Source organism: Nelumbo lutea, chromosome 3, assembly GCF_056320005.1.
Source record: "Nelumbo lutea isolate HS-2025 chromosome 3, American lotus-T2T, whole genome shotgun sequence".
NCBI classification, from domain to species: domain Eukaryota; kingdom Viridiplantae; phylum Streptophyta; class Magnoliopsida; order Proteales; family Nelumbonaceae; genus Nelumbo; species Nelumbo lutea.
The window spans coordinates 18,698,776-18,718,531 of NC_142686.1; the positions used below are offsets into that span (position 1 = coordinate 18,698,776).

Here is a 19,756-nt window from a genome sequence, read left to right on the forward strand (position 1 = left end):
AACATTATTTCTATGATTCAGAAAGGAACTAGAAGCGGAGGAACTAAAATAAACTGATGATGCTGCTGTTTGAGGCTTCTTGAACTCCAATGCAAACAAATGGCCCAACCTGCGCCCCTTCCCTTTCAACTTCCTAGTGTTCCAGTCCCGAATCAAACATCCATCCTGAGAGAAGATGAGAATGTTACCTTCATCAATTAATTGGCCAACAGAAATCAAGTTTGTAGTGAGATTAGGAACAAGAAGGGTCTTGGTAAGAGGGAAAGATGCAGTGGGTGAAAGCTTAAGAGGCAGATCACTACTACTAACGATGTTTAACTTTTCACCATTGGCAGTAACAATATGTTTGTGATGGGTTTTAGTAAGGTTACTTGGTTGGTTAGGATAGGCTCCTGTCATGTGATTGGTAGCTCTAGAGTCAATGATCCAAATATGAGGAGAAGCACAATAACCGGAAAACTCACCAGGTAAGTCAATAGCAGATGTTACCAGTTGTCAAATGTTTTGCTCAACCATAGATGCCAGAGAATCACCTTTAACAAAAGAATCGCCACCAATAGAAGATTTATTACTCCCATGTGCTATAGAAGTAGTGTCAATTCCACAGGTAGATCCTTCCAATTTTATAGGACTAGTATCAACTCCATCAGAGGCCATTTCAGCAAGAAAACAGCAGTCCAGGCACAAGGATATCAGAGAACCAAATTCAGCAATCAAGAACTCAAGATGACAGTCCAAAAAAGGAAAGTTTTTAAGACTGTTGAGTCTAAGGCCTTTCAAATATGAATCTGAAGTCCGAATCAAATAAATGGGAGGCAAGAAAACCCTAGGATGACACCAGATCTAGGGTTATAGGTTGATCGAGTCAGCCGATTGAGAGAAATCTGTGATTTACCAACACATCAGACGTCTTCTTCAAGAACAAGGAGGTATCTTATGCTGATTCAGCAGTCCCTAAAAACTCCAAACCAGAAATTGAGTTTAGGGTTAAGGAGAGCTTGAGAGAACCCTTCAATCTGGAGAGAAAAACTTAAATCACAGGCTGATGTAGAAGGCCTAAAGTCCAAAAAAAGTTGCAGTCCAAAACTGGAAACTGTACAGTGCTGCCGCCCCATGAAGAAGATCAGTATTCCTTCGAAAACTTCACCAAATCAGATGCTGTTTGTAGGTGGAATAGATCAGGTCTAGGCGACACCAGATCTGAAGTCCAAAGCTGTTGCAGTCCAAAAAATGAAACTGTATAGTGTTGCGGCCCCAAGAAGAAGATCAGAACTCCTTCAATAACTTCACCAAATCAGATGCTGTTTGTAGGTGGAATAGATCAGGTTTAGGCAACACCAGATCTGAAGTCCAAAGCTGTTGTAGTCCAAAAAAGGAAATTGTATATTGTTGCCGCCCCAAGAAGAAGATCAGAACTCCTTTGAAAACTTCACCAAATCAGATGTTGTTTGTAGGGAGAATAGATCAGGTCTAGGCGACACCAGATCTGAAGTTTGGCCTCAAACCAATGTCTCCCAAGAGAGATCTAAAGAAATCTCTCATGCTGGTTGCGCAAAGAAGAAAGAACAGTAAAGGGTTGATCAAGACAGCCCTAATACGATAGGTTTACTGCTTCTAGTAAGGTTCAAGAGAGCGAGAAAATAGATCAGAGAGCAACCTGCCCTGGTACCATGTCAACGCTATTGGCCGAATAGAGAAAAGAACAAGAATAATCTTAGAGGTGTCAAGAATCAATGACCCCCACCTCAAAGAGTCTCTTATATATTAAAAGATATGTACAATTACAAGAATGCCCATATAGGGCTGAAAGATAAAAGAAGAATAAGATGTAAAAGTAATATACAACAGGGACTATACTAATAAGGTACATCAAGTTACAGAGTCTCCACATCGACATTTTCCAAAAAAAGCAGCTCGGTATGTAGGCTCTCATCAGCGCTAAGGGGCTTGGCTTTTTTCAGTTCTACACTTCCAATACTTGAAGAGCCTTCAGACTTTGAATCTGAGCTACTTTCTTCCTCCGTCTCACAGTCCTCAAATGCATCTGTGGTATTCTGTTTTTCTGTCGCCGGAATGAGGGAAAACCCTACCCCCACTATCGTTGGATGATGCATCTTGAACCTCGGATTGCACTGTTCCGGAGAGAAGCCCTTTTTCTTCAAGCTTGGAACCCATGCCCAGTTCAGATTTGCCGCACCACTGCGGAAAACCCTACTTCCTGCAGGCGCTGGTTGCGAATTGCTCAAGGGAGACGATGATAGACCATCTTTTTGGTCAATCATCTCCCCATCTCCTCTGGTCACGTGCCTACTTAAAAGGGCACGTGGCTTTCTAAAGTCTGGGCCCACCCGATTTATAATAGCCCGCCCATTCACTTGACTAGACCCATTAGATCCTAATGGGCCTGGACCCAACCCCCCTATCCCTTTGCCAGTCACGTGTTTACTTAAAACAACATGTGGCTGGCCTTGGTTCATTGGACCAGACTGAACCGGCTCACAGGACTGGCTCGAACCCTGAAACCTTGCCGAGCTTTGTTCATTTTGTTTTGAAATTTGAACTGGAACAAGCTTGTCTCCATTTAATTCCCTTGTCACCAGCTGAACATAGGACCTGCCATCCCTCAGCTCACCCTGCCATGCAGACTTCCCCCAAGTGTTTAAATCATCCTCTTTTTTCTCTTTTTTCTTGGGAACCTTAGTTGCCTTAACTTCTCTTGTAGAGACTACTCTGCCTTGCAAACCACACAACCAAGCATGTTCTGCCCCTTCATCTTCCTACCTTCTTCCCTTCTTCCCTCCTTCCATAGCTTGGCTTCAATGGAAGTAGCAAGCCAAATGGGGTAGACTAAACCATCTGAAACAACCTCTATCTTCCTTGGAATGTCACTGGGTTTAACACCACCTAACATCACTGCAACTGAATGGAGATCACAATCAAAGACACTATCTAATCTTGCATCACAGACTACAACTATTGACTGTAATACTTCCTCCTTCCAGAGGTTGAAAGGTAACCCAAGCAATCTGACTATTACATTGTCCTCGATAAAAAAACTTTTGGTATTGGAGAGAGGACACCATTTCGAGAATGTGGCAGCACCAGCCTCTGAGTGAATAAATAAAACTGAAATCTCTACTTCACCTTCACCCAGATCTAACGAAGCTTTACAAGAGGCATATGGAGTAATCACCATCGGCTTTTGCAGGTTTGATTATCTGAGTATTGCCTGTGCAATACCTCTCCAATCCTTTGGTGGACTTGAGGTTTCCACCACAAATTTCTTCTCCCAATTCTCCTTTTCTACTGATGCTACTATTTTACTACTTTTTCCTTTTTTTGCAATCAACCAGTTTCTGTTACTGGGTTCTTCCTCTCTCTTTTGTATACCCCCTTTCTTTTCCTTTGCTACAGTCTCTACTTGTTTTGTTTTCAGCTGTTGAATAAATTCACTCAGTACCTGTGCCACTGCCTTCCAACCATTACCCCTTCTACTTTCTGGGAAGCAAACCACCTGCTTCTTTCTTCCTCCAAAGAATTCCTACAGAGTTATGTAACAACCTTTTGCATTCCAACTCGTACCTCTTTCTTCCATCAAGGTTGAACTTCTTAAAGTTCATTTGTTTACCTTTAGAACTTGCTTTCGAAACAAACTTCTGCATCCATTCGATCACTTCAAGACCTTCCAGCAATATTGTAGCTCTCTTTGCCTCCCTAATCTTCAAGCTCTGCTGGCCTCTGATCTAGTTGAAAAACAGTCCACTTGATGTATGGAACTGTTTGAGATTAGATGCAAACCAGAAAATAAACAAACAAGAGAGGAAGAGAAGAGAGAGCTGGCGGCAATGAGTGTTAGAGAGTAAGAGGTTTGAACATAACCACTCTCTAACACTCTAAACATCTTATTAATAAGTTAATCTTTGACAAATTACAGAGAGGCCCTTGAGTGGGCAGGAAAATACAAAAACAGAACATTACAGAGTATGGGCCCAAAATAAGGCCCACAACAGAGAGAAACATAACATAACATGAAATGACAGTCTATGGGCCATTCGGCCCATCTTCTCTACACTCCCCCTCAAGCTGAGCATAGATGTTAATCATGCCCAGCTTGCTAGTGTCATGTTGAAGCCTTGCCTTGGAAATGCCCTTGGTGAGGAAATCTGCCAATTGTCCTTCAGAAGTAATGAACGGAAGACACTTCATCGGAGGAGACTCTTTCTCGAATAAAGTGTCTATCAACCTCAATATGTTTGGTTCTATCATGTTGTACCGGGTTGTGAGCAATGTTGATGGCAGCCTGATTATCACAGTACAACATCATGGGTTTGTCATGATCAATCCCAAGTTCTTCCATTAAGGACCTTAGCCACAACAATTCCGAGACTCCATGTGCCATGGCTCAATATTCTGCTTCTGCGGAGGATCGAGCCACAACTGATTGTTTCTTACTCCTCCAAGAGACAACATTACCAGCCACCAGACTGCAATACCCTGAAGTAGATCTTCTATCATCAATATTTCCAGCCCAATCAGCATCAGTATAGGCTTTAAGTTTTAGATGACCATGCTTGGCAAATAGAATTCCTTTTCCTGGAGAGCCTTTCAGATAGCACAAAATCCGTTCTGCCGCTGCCATATGGGTATCTCTAGGAGCATGCATGAACTGGCTAATGCAACTGATAGCATACGCAATATCTAGCCTAGTCATGCACATGTACAAAAGCTTCCCAATAAGTCTTTGAAAGACCCCTTTGTCTTCCAACAAAGTTCCATCCGAAGCTAAAAGTTTGTGACTCATATCAATAGGAGTTGCAACTGGTCTTGCACCCATTTTTCCAGTTTCAGACAACAAATCAAGGACATATTTCCTCTGGGAAATAAGAATCCTATCCCTGGATCTGGCAACTTCTATGCCAAGGAAGTATTTCAACTCCCCCAGATCCTTAATCTCAAATTGTGTACGAAGGAAAGACTTAAGGGCCAAAATGCCTGAGGCATCATCACCAGTCACTATAATGTCATCAACATACACAATGAGATACACTGCTAGAGATTCACTTTTCTTCACAAAAAGAGTATGATCTGACTGTGTCTGAACATAGCCGAATTTAACAAGTGCAGCTCTAAATCTCTCAAACCAGGCTCTAGGGGATTGTTTGAGGCCATAAAGAAATTTCTTCAGTTTACATACCTTTCCTTGCATATCTTTCCCATACATTCCTGGAGGAAGACACATGTAGATCTCCTCATGTAAGTCACCATTCAGAAATGCATTCTTTACATCTAACTGATAGAGAGGGCCAATCAAAGTGAGTTGTCAGATATAAAAGGACCCTCACAAATGTCATCTTAGCAGGAGGGGCAAAAGTCTCCAAGTAGTCAATCCCATATGTCTGTGTGTAGCCTTTTGCAACAAGTCTGGCCTTGTACCTCTCAATAATCCCATTGGCCCTGTATTTAATGGTAAAAACCCACTTGTACCCAACTGGATCCTTCCCTTCAGGCAAATCCACCACCTCCCAAGTACCATTTTCATGTAGAGCATCCATTTCAGTCTGCATGGCATCTCTCCATTATGGAATCCCAAGAACTTCTGATACAGACCTAAGAATGGGGTTAGAAGCAACTAAAGAGAGGTAGGCACAGTATGAGGGGGAAAGTAGGTCATAAGAAAGGTGTTTGGAAATGCAATGTGCAGTACACTTCCGCTTTTCTTTCCTAAGAGCAATGGGGACATCAAGATCTGGGAATGATGATTCCAAGGGAGCTGAAGCAGTACCCGTTATCTCATCTGTGATTGGGAGTGTATGAGCCTCATCTGTTGTAAGGGAAACCACTTTCTGATTCCTAGATCTCTGCCTTTGATACACTTTGGGATTATGTGTAGGACGAGGAGGTAAGGAAATAGGAGCACTAGGACAAGATGAATGAAGTGGCTGATCCTCCTTTGATTCATTTTGTGAGGATACAGGTTTGTCAAGAGACTCAACTGGGACAAGAAGGGGAAGAGCAAAAACTTGTGACAGACTCTCCCCCTGTTGACAATGTCCTTCCTGAGAGGAACCATAAAAAGGAGAAAGTTCATCAAAGGTAACATCCATAGAGACATGTCGGGTGCCAGTCTTTGGATCAAAACAACAATAACCCTTTTGTGTGGGGGAGTAACCAAGGAAGATGCATTTGTGGGCTTTTGGTTCAAACTTATGTCTCTGCACACTTGGAATGTCAACATAACTGGTACAGCCAAACACACTAAGAGGAATTGGGAAGAGATCCTTGTCTGGATGAAGAAGACTGAAGGGGGATTTAAACCCTAAAACCCTGGATGGCATACGATTTATGAGATAGGTAGCAGTAAGTACAGCATCACCCCAAAATCTTGTGGGAACATATGAGGCAAATAAAAGGCTCCTTGCAACTTCAACAATATGTCTATTTTTCCTCTTAGCAACTCCATTTTGTTCAGGGGTTCTAACACAAGAACTTTGGTGAATAACCCCCATGTCAGAGAGATACAAGGATAAACTCTTCTCAAAATACTCTTTTGCATTTTCAGATCTGAAAATCTTAATTCTGGTATCAAATTGAGTTAAAACAAACTCATGAAATTGCCTCACAAGTCTCGGGACTTCATCTCGGGATTTTATTAAGTATATCCAAGTGAATCTAGAAAAGTCATCAATAAACAGGATAAAATATCTGTAACCCCCCATAGAGGATAAGTCGTAAGGCCCCCACACATCAGAATACAATATGAAAAGGAAAATAAGATCTTTTATTGCTCACAAGGTAATTTTTTCTACAATGCTTTAACAACTGACATGACTCACAATTGAGACTAGATACTGACTCCCTTAAATAGTTTGGGAAGCAAATGACTTAAAGGCAGAAAAAGGTAAATGACCCAACTGAAAATGACTCAATATAATTTGACTGACAGGCTCTAAAGAAGTAGAACCAAAAGCAACATTCTTGGGATGATCAAAGCATTGGCCAGGGGTGTCGAGCAAGTATATTGCATTCGCTTCATGGCCACTCCCAATCACCTTCCGAGACTTCAGGTCCTAAAACACACAGTGAGAAGGGAAAAAGGTTACACAACAGTTCAATGACTTGGTCAAGCTACTTACAGATAACAAGTTGATATTTAACTTAGGTACATGAAGAGTGGAAGATAAGAGTAAAGAGTCTGTAGGCTTGACAATTCCCTTGCCAGAAATATGGGCAAGAGAACCATCAGCTAAGGTGATTTTGTCACGACCAGGAAGCAAATCATATGACACAAACAAAGTGGAAATGTTGGTCATGTGATCAGAAGCACTTGAGTCAATGACCCAAGGGGTCTTGGGATTACCTGAGGTGGATGCATGGTTAGCAGAAGCCCTTATACCTGAGTGAGCAAATGCGGTGGTGGTTGGACTTCCAAAAGGGTTGGATGATGAAGTTACACCTTCAAGCAGATTGATCATCTTTCCAAACTTCTCATATTCAGCTTTCATGGCTGCCAATTGTGAACTGGCAGACTCAACCTCTGTATCTGTACTTGTGGCTGCATGTGCACTTCCTGTCTTTCTACTATCATTCTTCTTCTAGAATCGGGTAGGGACAAAACTGGGATGCAATTTCCAGCACTTGTCCTTGGTGTGTTTCGGCTTCTTACAATATTCACACACCACCTCCTTTCCTGTGCCACTGGGAGCTCCTGTAACCCCTTTGGGTTTAATTCCCATATTTGCAAAATGATCATTGGTACTGATTCGTTGAACCTACACTCGCCTCCTACTTTCTTCACTGCTGACCAAAGCATATGCTTGAGACAATGAAACATCTTCCTTGGACAAGACGTTTTGCTTTGTAATGTCATATTCAGAATTCAGCCCTGTCAAGAACTCAAAAACCCTATTCCTTTCAACTAATTTCCTGTATGTTTTAGCATCCTTAGGGGTATCCCATGTCACAGCCTCTATCAAATCAATCTCTTGCCATAGAGATTTTAGGGCTAAGAATTATGTTGCAAGTGACTTATCCCCTTGTCTTAGATTCTTCACATCACTTCTCAGTTTATAGGCTCTGGCAACATTCAACTTCTGGGAGTAAGTTTCTGCAACACTATCCCAGATTTCTTTGGCCGAGTTCATCCACAAATAATGCTGACTAATCTGTGGCTGCATTGAGTTCACAAGCCACCCAATCACTGTGTAGTTTTCTTGCACCCATCTCTCATAAGATGGATCATCCTCTGGAGGAGCTTTCTTGCCCCCAGAAATAAAACCCCATTTTCCTTTGCTACAAATATGGATTTTCACTAATTGTGACCAAGCCAAGTAGTTGGTCCCATCAAGCTTAATTGTAGTTACAGCCAGCATAGAATCAGTTGGGGTTCCCAAAATCTGTCCATATTCAGCAGCATTCTTGTTTTCAAGGCTTGAGAAATCTATCATGTAAAGGCTCGAATTAGGATTTTTAATAGGTTTCCCAAAGTACTGGGGGTCTTGATGAGTTTAGTTTGAGCTGAATAGGCAACAACAACTAACTCACAGAATCAGTTCAATCTTGATAACTGTGACAGTCCAGTTCGGTGGTAGTTCTTTCTATACTGTTTCAGCCTTTAAAGGACACCCAGCAAACCTCCAATCACAAGGTATTTCAGGTTCCCAAACAGCCGTTGTCCAAAAGAGAAGAAAAAAGGCCACAGTCCTTAAGAGACCTTTTGTCAAACACTCAGTGTGCAGTAGTTAACAGCCTACTATTAATTAGAAGAAACCACTTCAAAGTGTTCAATATAGGTCCAAGAAGAGATTGGGATGAAGATGAGACTAGTACCACTTAGTTTATATTAGTTTCAGCAGCTTGGCAGTCCAATAATCAGCCGAATAGCACTTCCAAAACAACCCAGAAATTTCTGAGTAGAATCAGTCCAGCAACAGTGAGCCAAATGGAGGTGGGTTTTGAATGCATTAACAGTCCTCCCAAACAACAAAAAATAACCCAGCAAAGGACTGAGAAAAAACTTACAGTAAGAGAGTCTCTGGTTTGAACTATAAACCAGGCCGAACACTTGTTCTCTGAGATAACTTTGAAATTCTTTTTCTCTGATTTCAAATAAGGCCAAACAACTTGCTCTCTGATTCTTCCTGGTCACCGAACCCTTCTCCAAGTGTATAGAAACTTGGGCACCCTCCAATGACCTCCAAGAACCAGGCGAATGACTATAAACTTTCAGCCCTAGAACCTCCTCATGCAGTTGGCTGAACTAGAACCACATGAGGGACACGCCAAGCAATGGCCCGCTCTGATACCAAGTTGAAAAACAGTCCACTTGATGTATGAAACTGTTTGAGATTAGATGCAAACCAGAAAATAAACAAACAAGAGAGGAAGAGAAGAGAGAGCTGGCGGCAATGAGTGTTAGAGAGTAAGAGGTTCGAACATAACCACTCTCTAACACTCTAAACATCTTATTAACAAGTTAATCTTTGACAAATTACAGAGAGGCCCTTGAGTGGGCAGGAAAATACAAAAACAGAACATTACAGAGTATAGGCTCAGAATAAGGCCCACAACAGAGAGAAACATAACATAACATGAAATGACAGTCTATGGGCCATTCGGCCCATCTTCTCTACAGATCCTTATCTCTTCAAGAATGAAAACTTTTGTTTCAATCTTTATCTCTTTCCTCCATTTTGCAACTTCTACAAACCTGTTCTCTATCTCCCTTCTCTCACATAGTCTATCCATCAAGTTGATGAATAAAAGAACAGTCTAACATGCCAACTAATTTTCCTTGACAATTGATGCTATGGAGGTACCTCTTGCTTGCATAGATGGAAAGGAAGCCCAGCCACTCAAACAGTGACTCCATCTTCTACAAAGATTCTTCACATTGGAAAGGGGGATCTACTGTTGCCACAATCTGACTGTAAATTTACAGCTACTAAATCCATTTCTTCTTTCACCAATTGGATGAGAGCTTTATATTTTTCAAAAGGTGTGAATATCATTGACCCCTTAAGCCTCAATCCCCAACTTATCACTTTTGGTATCTTTTTCCAATCATGTACTTCCTTCACTAAAGCCACCAGCATCTGTTCCCAATCTTTCCTTCTTCCCTGAACACCCAACTTGCATTTTCCAAGCCGTTTGCCATAGTAAAGAATGCTTCTGCAACTTCCTCCTTTGAAAATGACTTTTCCTCACTTTCTCATTATGCTTGACATTTTTCTAAGTTATATCCAAAAACTCACCAAAGCCCTTTAGTGATTTAGACATTAAACCACACCCTACACTTTCTTCCTTCAGGAAAGCAGACTAGCTTCTTTCTTCATCAACAAAGTTCTTGAACCATCCCACCATCTCATGACTTCTTCCACATCATGGTTCCTTCATATGGCTTCATTACCCCCCAGCTCCAGCACAATTGTTCCCTATTAACCCTTTGCCTTGGTAGTGAAACAGCTCCTCCATTTGCATCTCTGAGTCCATAGCCATGTCACTACTATCTTCCTAGTAAGTTGCTTAGCTTCCCAATGTATGTCAATATTTCCATGTTCCATGGCTGATATTCTTTAGTTTAGCCATCCCACCACTGCTTCAGAATCCTCTTCCACCACTATATGTTGCAAATTCAGCCTCTTGCCTATCGTTAATCCTTGAAGGACAGGTGCAGTTCCATCCTTGTGGACTCAACCTCACCTATTGTTCCCAAAATAGAGTGCAATGGTTGAACCTGAATTATCTCTAAAAACTCCCCCTATGCCAGAAAGATCTGGATTTCCAATACTACACCCATCAAAATTGAGTTTGGTTTGATTCATAGCAGGAGGAATCCATTCCCTTGAGATGTTGATTCTAGAAGTGAGAAGTAGCAGCATACTGCAATCCTCTAATTATAACATCTTTAGAGAATGTTGGAAATATCTCTGAAGTCTTAATCCAGCACCACTTTCAATCAATATGTTTTTAATGATGGCGTTCTTGGGTTTTCTTTTTTCATTGTATATGTTAGAGTTGGCTGAATAAGGGTAGATTAGTCATCTCACCTTGGTTAAGTTATGAGCTTATGTGGCAGTCTTATTAGAGGTTCTCTGTCCCATACTTAAGTAGGGGCAGTTTAGTCCTTGTACATTTAATTAGAAGCCTAATCACTATTAAGAGGTCGACTGATAGGGTTTAGCTATCAAGTTCGACAGTTCTTTCATCATCTTCTTCTTCTCTTCTCTTTCCTCTTCTCCTTACTGGTTCGGACTACTGTAGCTACAGTAGCTACAGTGAAAACAGTATAAGATAAACTTCAAATCTCTTTGAGATCTACAAGTTAATTACCTTCCTATTAGATGCAACTAAACAGGGAACCTTCTACCAAAGAAAATTAAACAGGGAACCATATTTCTAACAAATAAAAAATTCAAATCTAAATAAATATAAAAGGAAATTCTCAATCCCTATCAAATCCTTAGTTGATTTGATTATCAAATCAAATATTTGATTGATGGAATCTCCTATAGGCCCCACTTGAGCTGGCCAAATATACTAGAATAGGCCCAAGTTCATGGGCTGTCAGGGGTGTCTTGAGTGTGAACCTGCAAATATGGGCTTTGAGATCCATAGTTCTTAGGCTTGGGCTTTCTTTTTGGAACAGCATGTTGCACAATTATATGATCAATGATATTATTTGGAACAGCATGCTGGGCAATCAAGAAGCAACACAACCACTGAATAAAAAGGCCATTACCCAATGTTGGTCCCAGCTATCTGGGGTCTTGGGTGGAGCGGATTGGGTATAGTCCTAACTTTTGGCTCTTTTGGCTTTTTTCTCACAAAGGTCTGACCTCAAACTTGAACCACACTTTCACACTAGCCAGCCCAATATTTTACCATTACACCAAGTAATGGTCCTTAATACATCCACCCAATGAACATGACTAAAATAAGGATTTTTATGTGGTTGAGTGGCAGGGGAAGTATATAATTAGAAATGATTACACATAGACTAAATAGGTGAAATATGACGGAAGGCCAACGAAGATGTTTGGTCATGTGCATAAACTAGTGAATTGATGCTATTTCAAGACTTAGAAAGTGGAATGGAGGCAAAAAAGGGGAAAAGAATAAAAAACTGAACTAGTGATGAAAACTTGAGGCCTTATAGTTTGCAGAAGATATAACAAGAAAACTCTTATTAAAGAATTTATAATTGTGACTTCATATTACAACTAAAATGGTATTTTCATAAAGTTAAATATTGATTTATTTATTTGTTGTTTATTCGTGAAAATACTTCTGTTCTGAATAGAGTAGTAGTCTTCCTAAGATATGAGAGCAGTCTTTTAATATGTTAATGAAATTTATATGAAACAGGTGATTTTGGGACAGTTATAGTTCATGGTGGAGTTGAGGTAGATAAGCCAGATCCAGAAACATCAGTTTCCTATGTAAAAGAAACCACGACTGTTCTTAAAAACATTGAAAGTTCTCCTCATGCACCAGAAGAGAAATCATCTAACCTCTGGTACATTATCCAATGCTTCATTTCTGATTAATTGTGGTTATTAGTTTATGTAAATTCACTAATCCCAAACAAAACACTAGTAGGTGCTCATAACTGATTGATGCTTTCTTTATCATGTACTGCCACCATTTAGCATACATATTTATTGAGATAATCTTAGCCCACTCCCCAACCCCCAGTTTCACCCTCTCCCAGAAAAGGCAAGAAAAGAAGAAAAAGAACCATCTCCTAATACTTGAGATTACGATATATGTTTCAGTTTTTGTGCTCTTTGTTGCCTTGACATAAGTCAAGCACAATATGAGCCCTTAAATTGATTTTTCTTGTGGAATTTGTATTATTTCCTTTCATTTGAAAGGCATTATCTATGGCAGGTTTGCATTCAAGCTAGATAACTTATAACAAGCTGGGTTGTTTGTTTCCTTTTCTCATGACACGGCATAGATAATCAGAGAAGTTCAGGAAAAGGGGAAATAAGAATTAACTACTAATTCATAGTCCTTTTTTTGATAATAAACGAAAATTTATTGAAGAAGAAAAAAACTTACAGTAGAGAGGTGATAAGTAGTCACCCACAAGGAAGAGGCAGCCATGACAACAACAGAACTCACAACAAAAACAAACTACAAAGACTTCCCTCAAAACCCACCACCCAACATCCCCCCTCCACGTGGACTCCACCACGCCAAACAAAACAAACAAGACGAAAAAATGGGTAGACACGCGCTAGCTTTCACTAAACCTCCTCCTCAAGAACATCAACACTCCCTTCGTCAGCTTAATTCCAGGCCTCTCCTCCTTCCCCCACAGTAGCTTTCTTCAAGCTCTCCTCCCTCCCCTCGAACTCTTTAATGGCTCTTCTAGCAAATGCCTCCCCTCCCAAAAAGAATAAACTGAGTCTTTTTCCAAATTCAATATTTTTGTTAGCAATTTTCTCAATATCTTATCCTTCTCCATTTTTTCTTCTGAAATCGTACCTGTTATCCCCAAATCTGCTTCTATCCCTTCTCCAATATTCTTGATTTTTTGTTGAGCATTAGCCACCTATGAATATAAGGAAGTTGGATCTGTTGTTGCTGATGAGGGTGGTGTCATTGGAGAAGAGAGGGACAGGCTTATCTCTGTGGTCAAACCTTCATCTGTTTCTCCAGTTAGCTTTGAGGAGGTTGTGATCAGTAAGCTAGGTATTGATCTAGGTCGCAGGAGGAGGTTTGAGGAAAGAGGTGAAGCTAAGGAAGTTGGATTGGTTCCAAAGAAGACCCAGGCTTCTGGTAAGATAATTCATAGTCATATATTTATATAAGTAAACAAATGGATAGATACATGTGGACATATGATTCAACCATCACAGAACAGGGTTAAGAATGGTAAGGAAAGCTTCCAGGAGTATGATTCCCCAACTTTTGGGGGAAAACTGAAAGTTGCATAATATTTCACATTTGATTTCTCATGATTCAAAGTGTTTGGTGCTAACAATGAACTATTTGGATGGTTGGATCTTTGGAAGATTTATCTTATCCAAAGATCTATTAATGGATTCTTTAATTCTCAGCAATTGAAGTGCAAAAGATGAATAAATGTAGAATAGTCATTTAGAACTTGTACTTTTATCTTTAATTTTTTTTTTGTTATTTATCTTTTTTCATTTGCCATCTATAGCCAATGAATTCATCATCGTTCATGTAAGTACCATATAATACTTGTACATATTAATCTATAACTATTTCATGGTTCAAGGTGTATAATATATCATTTAAATTTTATTCGTTTTAATTTGTAGTTGGTTCACATGTATATGTTTGAATCTAACATCTCTTGCTTTTAGAATCTATATAAACTTATAAAAAATTCATGTTGAAATTATAATGTACTATTTAATTTTTAAATGCATAGTTTATGTATTATTTAGTGTTTTTGGTAAGTAAATAAAAAGATTAACTAACAAACTCAGTAGCATCCATTGTATTATTTTCCACAAACTATTAAAACATGTTTATTATGTTCTTATACCTTATTTCCAGCCATTTCAGCCTCGGAACTGGTGTTGTTTATGTACTTTTGAGATTTATCGAGTTCCCTAGCATATTCATGTGTATCTTATTTCTTCCATTGTTTCCTAGTGTTTCCCAAACAAATCCTGATGTGTTTCTTTAAATTGGCTTTATGGAAGTCTTTGGAACAATGGTACACCACTAAGTCCAATCAGATCATGCACAAGGCTTATGCCTTCATCCTGTGGTAACTGTAGGTTTATGAATCTAATAGGGTTCAAGATGTTACACCTGGATGGCCCATAAGTTAGCATCTGGGGATTTGGTAATGTATTTTCCTACTAGGTTTTTCTTTTATATAAATAATGCAGCAATTGGTGGATGAGAGAACAACTTAATTGTAGAAGCATAAAAAGCACAAACAAACAAGTAAAAAATTTCCAAAAGAAAAAAGAATACTATAGTGATATGTCCTCTAAGTAGGTTTTGTATTTCTGTTTCATTTAGATTTTGTGTATTTGAATCTTTTGTTTTTTCAGCTGTTCACATAACACTCTTTTTTTCAAGTTCCATCATGTGCCTTCTGTGCTGCAAGCATTTCTCTTTTTATTTTCATTAATGGTAAAGCAGCTCATTAGAATATTGTGTCAGGCTGGATAATATGAACTACTCCGTTGCCAGCAATGTTCAAGATGCAGAACAAAACCCTGAGCCACAGACAGTGCATGGACTACCTACTACCCTGGAATCTCCTGAACATAATCTGAAGATGGAAAGCCATTCTAATTTACAGGTTGGAGATGGCAGTAGCACATTGAAGGGTATGAGCACTGGCACAATGAAAAGTTCAACCATCAGTAATAAGGTAAATTTATTTCATGCAAGTTGCAAATGCAATAGAATACATGTAATTCCACACAATCAAGTTGCAAACCATCCCCCCCCCCCCACCCCCACCCACACACAATAAAAAAGGAAACTCTTTCCTATTTTTAACTTACATTTCCATGATATAATATTATGGCTAGCTTGTTCTTGCTAAAGAAAGGGGAAAAAGGAAAGCCTCATAAAATGATGCTTTGCTTTTATCTCACCGGTAGCTTCATGTTTTGCTTCCTATCTTCTTCTTTTTTTCTTTCCTTGGAAATCATCATCATCATCTAAGCCTTGTCCCAACTATATGGGGCCGGCTACAGGAATCCTGCTTCGCCATTCTGTTCTGTTCAGTGCCATACCCATCGACAAATTATGGGTGCTTAAATCATTTCTTATTACATCCACCTGAGTTCTTTTTGGCCTGCCCCTAGCTTTTCTAGCCCCTTCAACTTGTAACAGATCATTTCTTCTAATGGGTACTGTAGATGGCCTTCTATGCATGTGACCGAAGCACCTCAGTCTACTTACTCTCATTTTATCACCTATTGGAGCTACTCCTAGGTTTATTTCCTTAAAGTGGATCTTCAAAATCAATGCCTTCTTTATTGAAACTTTGAAAGTAAATATCAGGTTCTTACTTAATTGGGATTCTTGTTGTTGTAGCTTTGGTCCATCTATGCAGCTGGGAATACAGTACCTATACCCTTCTTGAAGGCAACGGACATATCTCCCATTGCTCTGGTGTCAGATAATGTGCTTGGGGGTCTACAACAGGATAACAGTGGTATCATTGCTGTAGAAGCAGTTCAGGAACTTTTTAGCGGTGATGGACAGTCTAAAAAAGGCCGAAGGGGACAAAATGAGGTCTGTTGCCATCTCTGTTTTTGTTGTATTTCTTGAAGTTATATATGATAGGTATTGGTTTCATCTATTTGGCTATATGATGTGTGCAGATGCCCCTTCCTCCAAGCGTGTATCACAGGTTAACTTCAAGTTCCACGCTACTGAATCTGGCGCAGGCTTTAGCTCACCACAAAATGTATAAAATTTTGATTTCCTTTTGTCAAACTTACAGAGCTAGAAACTCTTTTAGCCCCAAATAAGCTAGGACCATTCAAAGTAAGCTCCATGACTATTTGGGCTCCCATGATGCCCATACTCTTCCAGACCAAACAAGGAAAGAAATTTACCATTACATGCTTACAGAAAAGCATCTATATCTGTCATTTTCGAATTGCTTGTTAGATCCACCATTCATGTTATCAACTTGCAGATTTTTGACTTCCTTAAAAGTGTTGCATTTACACATGCTACTTGGGTGTAATTTCTGTTTTTAACTTTTACATGTTTCATATGTTCCAGGTGTTATGAAGAGATGCCCCTCCAGGAGTACCAAGCAGCACAAGAGCAAAAGACCATTCAGAACCTTTGTGATACCCTTAGAACTATTCTACGGCTGTAGATGGTTATATGCTACAGAAGAGAATTGTTTATTTCTCCTTTCTTTTGTTTTCTTTCACCCATTCGATTTTGTTCCTCTTTGTGTAGTTGGTTTATAGGACATACAAACGTTGGTGAAAGTTAAAAATGGAGAGGCAAAGAAAGGTGATGGAAAAAATTAGACTGGGAAGTTGACAGGTGGGTCCTGGCCATTGCTTCTGTCAATCCTTGTAAATCATTATTAATTATTTCAGTGTTTATGCAGGGTAATAGTTAACCTGGTTGGGTTTAGGTTTTTTTTGTCCTTGAGGACAGTTTTGCCCAACCCACTTAATGCTATTTAAATTCATTTTCTTCTTAAACTTTGACACGAAAATATAATGCACTAAATCCACAGGCAACAGTTTTTTTTTTTTTTTCCTTTATACAAAATGGAAAAATTAGAAGCGCGGAGAAGCCCTCCCAGCTAAATGGCCCAAATCTAGGAGATGAATCGGGGGTCCCATGGAAGGTCACTCAAGAAAAAGGGTAATTGCTCTTTGTTTGGCAGCGAGTCAGCTTCAAATTTCCCTTTGATCCTCTGAGGTAAACTTGGAGCTAGCTATTTGTTTGCATTCATCAACCATCCAAAAGGAATCTCTTCCCGCAGCGCCTAGTCTCCTTCAGTCGTTACTGGGGTCTGGGGGCATCTTGAACCTGCACTGCATAACTAATTTGTGGGCTAATCTCCACATTTCAGCAGCCGTTCTTGATGTGATCCCTATTGGGTCCATTTTTCCATTTATGGTTTCCCTTTTATGGTTCCTCGTGATGTAAACTTATGCACATCGTCCATCCACGTCTAGTAAGCAAGTAAGCATTAAAATTACTCCTCTGCTATTTACAATCTCATCTAAAGATGCAGATTCCAAGGTGTTGCCTACTTATAAATGGCGCTGGTACCTGGTAGTTTAATTTGTTTCCATGTATTTGCCTCTTTTGGAGTCCTAGGATTTTAGATAAAAGACAGAGAGGGAGTCATGATAATTGCAGCCAAGGTCGCTGGTTTCAGCACTAATGGTGGTTTGTGAGGTGTTCCTGCCGTTCGTATGGGAGACCAGTCTGTTCTGTTGCTATTGTCTCTCGAAAATCTCTAGGTCTTCCCCTGCAATGGCCACTAAGGCTTAGTTTGGAAAGAGTACAAATGCAAATATGTCCCGAGTAAATACATACAAAATGATATAAAGGGTAAATTACAAAGTCCCCCCTGTACTTTGTTTTGCGACAAAGACCCCCTTGTACAATGACCTCGAGACAAATCCTCTTTCATTAGCCTTTCGTTGAAGTCTGCGTTACAATGTTTTTTAATCCCCATACTACCCTTGTAATAATTATTCGAACAATTGGAAAAAAAAAATATTGTTCATCTTCTCCAACCTTATACACGAACAACAGCGGTCGTAGCTGTTGCTGTGACGGTAGACTTCTGTTAAAGTCCTCCCTCTCTCTCCTCTCTCTCCCCTGATCTCTCTTCTTCTTCTTCCCCTTTCTTCTTTCTGATTTCCTCTTTTTCCGTTCCTTGCAGATGGAGAGAGAGAGAGAGTAAACTAATAATATAGTGAGCTTTCCATGGTTTCTGCATGCAGGTTTGGATCATTATAGAAAGCTACAACTTGACCCTACTCACCACTAGGCAAAGCAAGTCTCAGTCTCCATGAAATCCTTCTCCAAGAAGAACTCCGAGTTCGTTTTATCCAATCGACTATCGATAAACAATCCCCTCTGGGTCTAGGAGACTCCAAGACCAAAGTTCCAATCAGTCAAGCCTCCTCGGAACATCCAACTACATTGTCAAAATCGGATTGTGCACACCAAAACAAGATTTCTGGGTGAACATCGACACCGGATACAGCTTGAGTTGGGTCCAATGCCAACCCCACCTGAATCAATGCCCAACCCTAAAAACCTAGTTCCAAAAGCCCTAGAAGCAAAAGGAGGAAAGAGGTGTTGATCTTTGCTGCTGGCAACCTCCTCCTTGACGTATGTGGGAATCGGGATTCGACTCGACTCAATTGCATCTACATCCTTGACCAAAACCTCGTAGTGTTTCTTTAGTTCAGCTACAGTCTTACTTGGAACTATGGAAGCAATCTTCTCCTATTGGTCTTTTGAGTCGTCAGCAGCCCGGTGCATCGCAATTGCAGTCTTGAATGCCTTCTCCTCCTCTCTTCTCCATCCTCCTACACCAGCCATATTCGTTCGTCTAGTACTGTTCCAATCAAGCTCAATCTATACCAAACAACGACGATGACATATTAATTACAAAAATCCAGTTTCTTTTGCTAGCATGGCTATTTGGCTATGTTGGGACTCAGGGAGTGGTGAGGAGAAGATAAGAGCAAGAGAATCTTTCCAACAATCCAACTATTGCTCGTCGCTTGGAGTCACAGTCATGAGCCAATTAGACAAACCTTTTATAAATTTGTGAATGTTTTGGTCTCTCTCTCTCAAACATACTTCTCACATGCATATGACAGAGACGTGGCCATTTCTCCACTACTCGTTAAGGCTAAAATGCAGCCTAAATGAACCCCGGGGCTTCTTGGCTTTTCCTTCTGCTTTTTTAAAACCTTGTTCGCACTACAGGAGGCCATGGCCCCCATTATTGTCAGCATCATCAAATGAACTGTAATTTTGGAGCAGTTAGTACAGGGTTGGCATCGGACCCAACTCAAGTTGCTTCTGGTGTCGATGTTCATCCAGAAATCTTGTTTTGGTGTGCCCAGTCCGATTTCTCTCATCTACAAGGAGCGAAAAACAGAGGAAATCGAAAAGAAGAAAGGGGAGGAGAGAAAGGGGAAGGAAAAGAAGAGAGATCGGGGGAGAGAGAGAGAGAGAGAGAGAGGGATGACTTCAATGGAAGTCTGCCGCCGTTGCTGTTCATGTATCTGAGGTC

At 40.2% G+C, this 19,756-nt stretch overlaps 1 protein-coding gene across 1 annotated transcript in view; it reads left to right on the top strand.

Moving 5' to 3' along the window:
- Window positions 1-17,197, top strand: part of SIK1 (Protein kinase superfamily protein) — a 106,872-nt gene extending 89,675 nt beyond the window's left edge. Inside the window, exons 14-18 of the mRNA XM_088980489.1 lie at window positions 12,364-12,514; window positions 15,157-15,370; window positions 16,045-16,245; window positions 16,335-16,420; window positions 16,744-17,197. Coding sequence (XP_088836615.1) covers window positions 12,364-12,514; window positions 15,157-15,370; window positions 16,045-16,245; window positions 16,335-16,420; window positions 16,744-16,843 — 752 coding nt within the window. The 3' untranslated portion in view covers window positions 16,844-17,197. The remainder of the gene's footprint in view (window positions 1-12,363; window positions 12,515-15,156; window positions 15,371-16,044; window positions 16,246-16,334; window positions 16,421-16,743) is intronic.
- The last annotated feature ends 2,559 nt before the right edge of the window (window positions 17,198-19,756 follow it).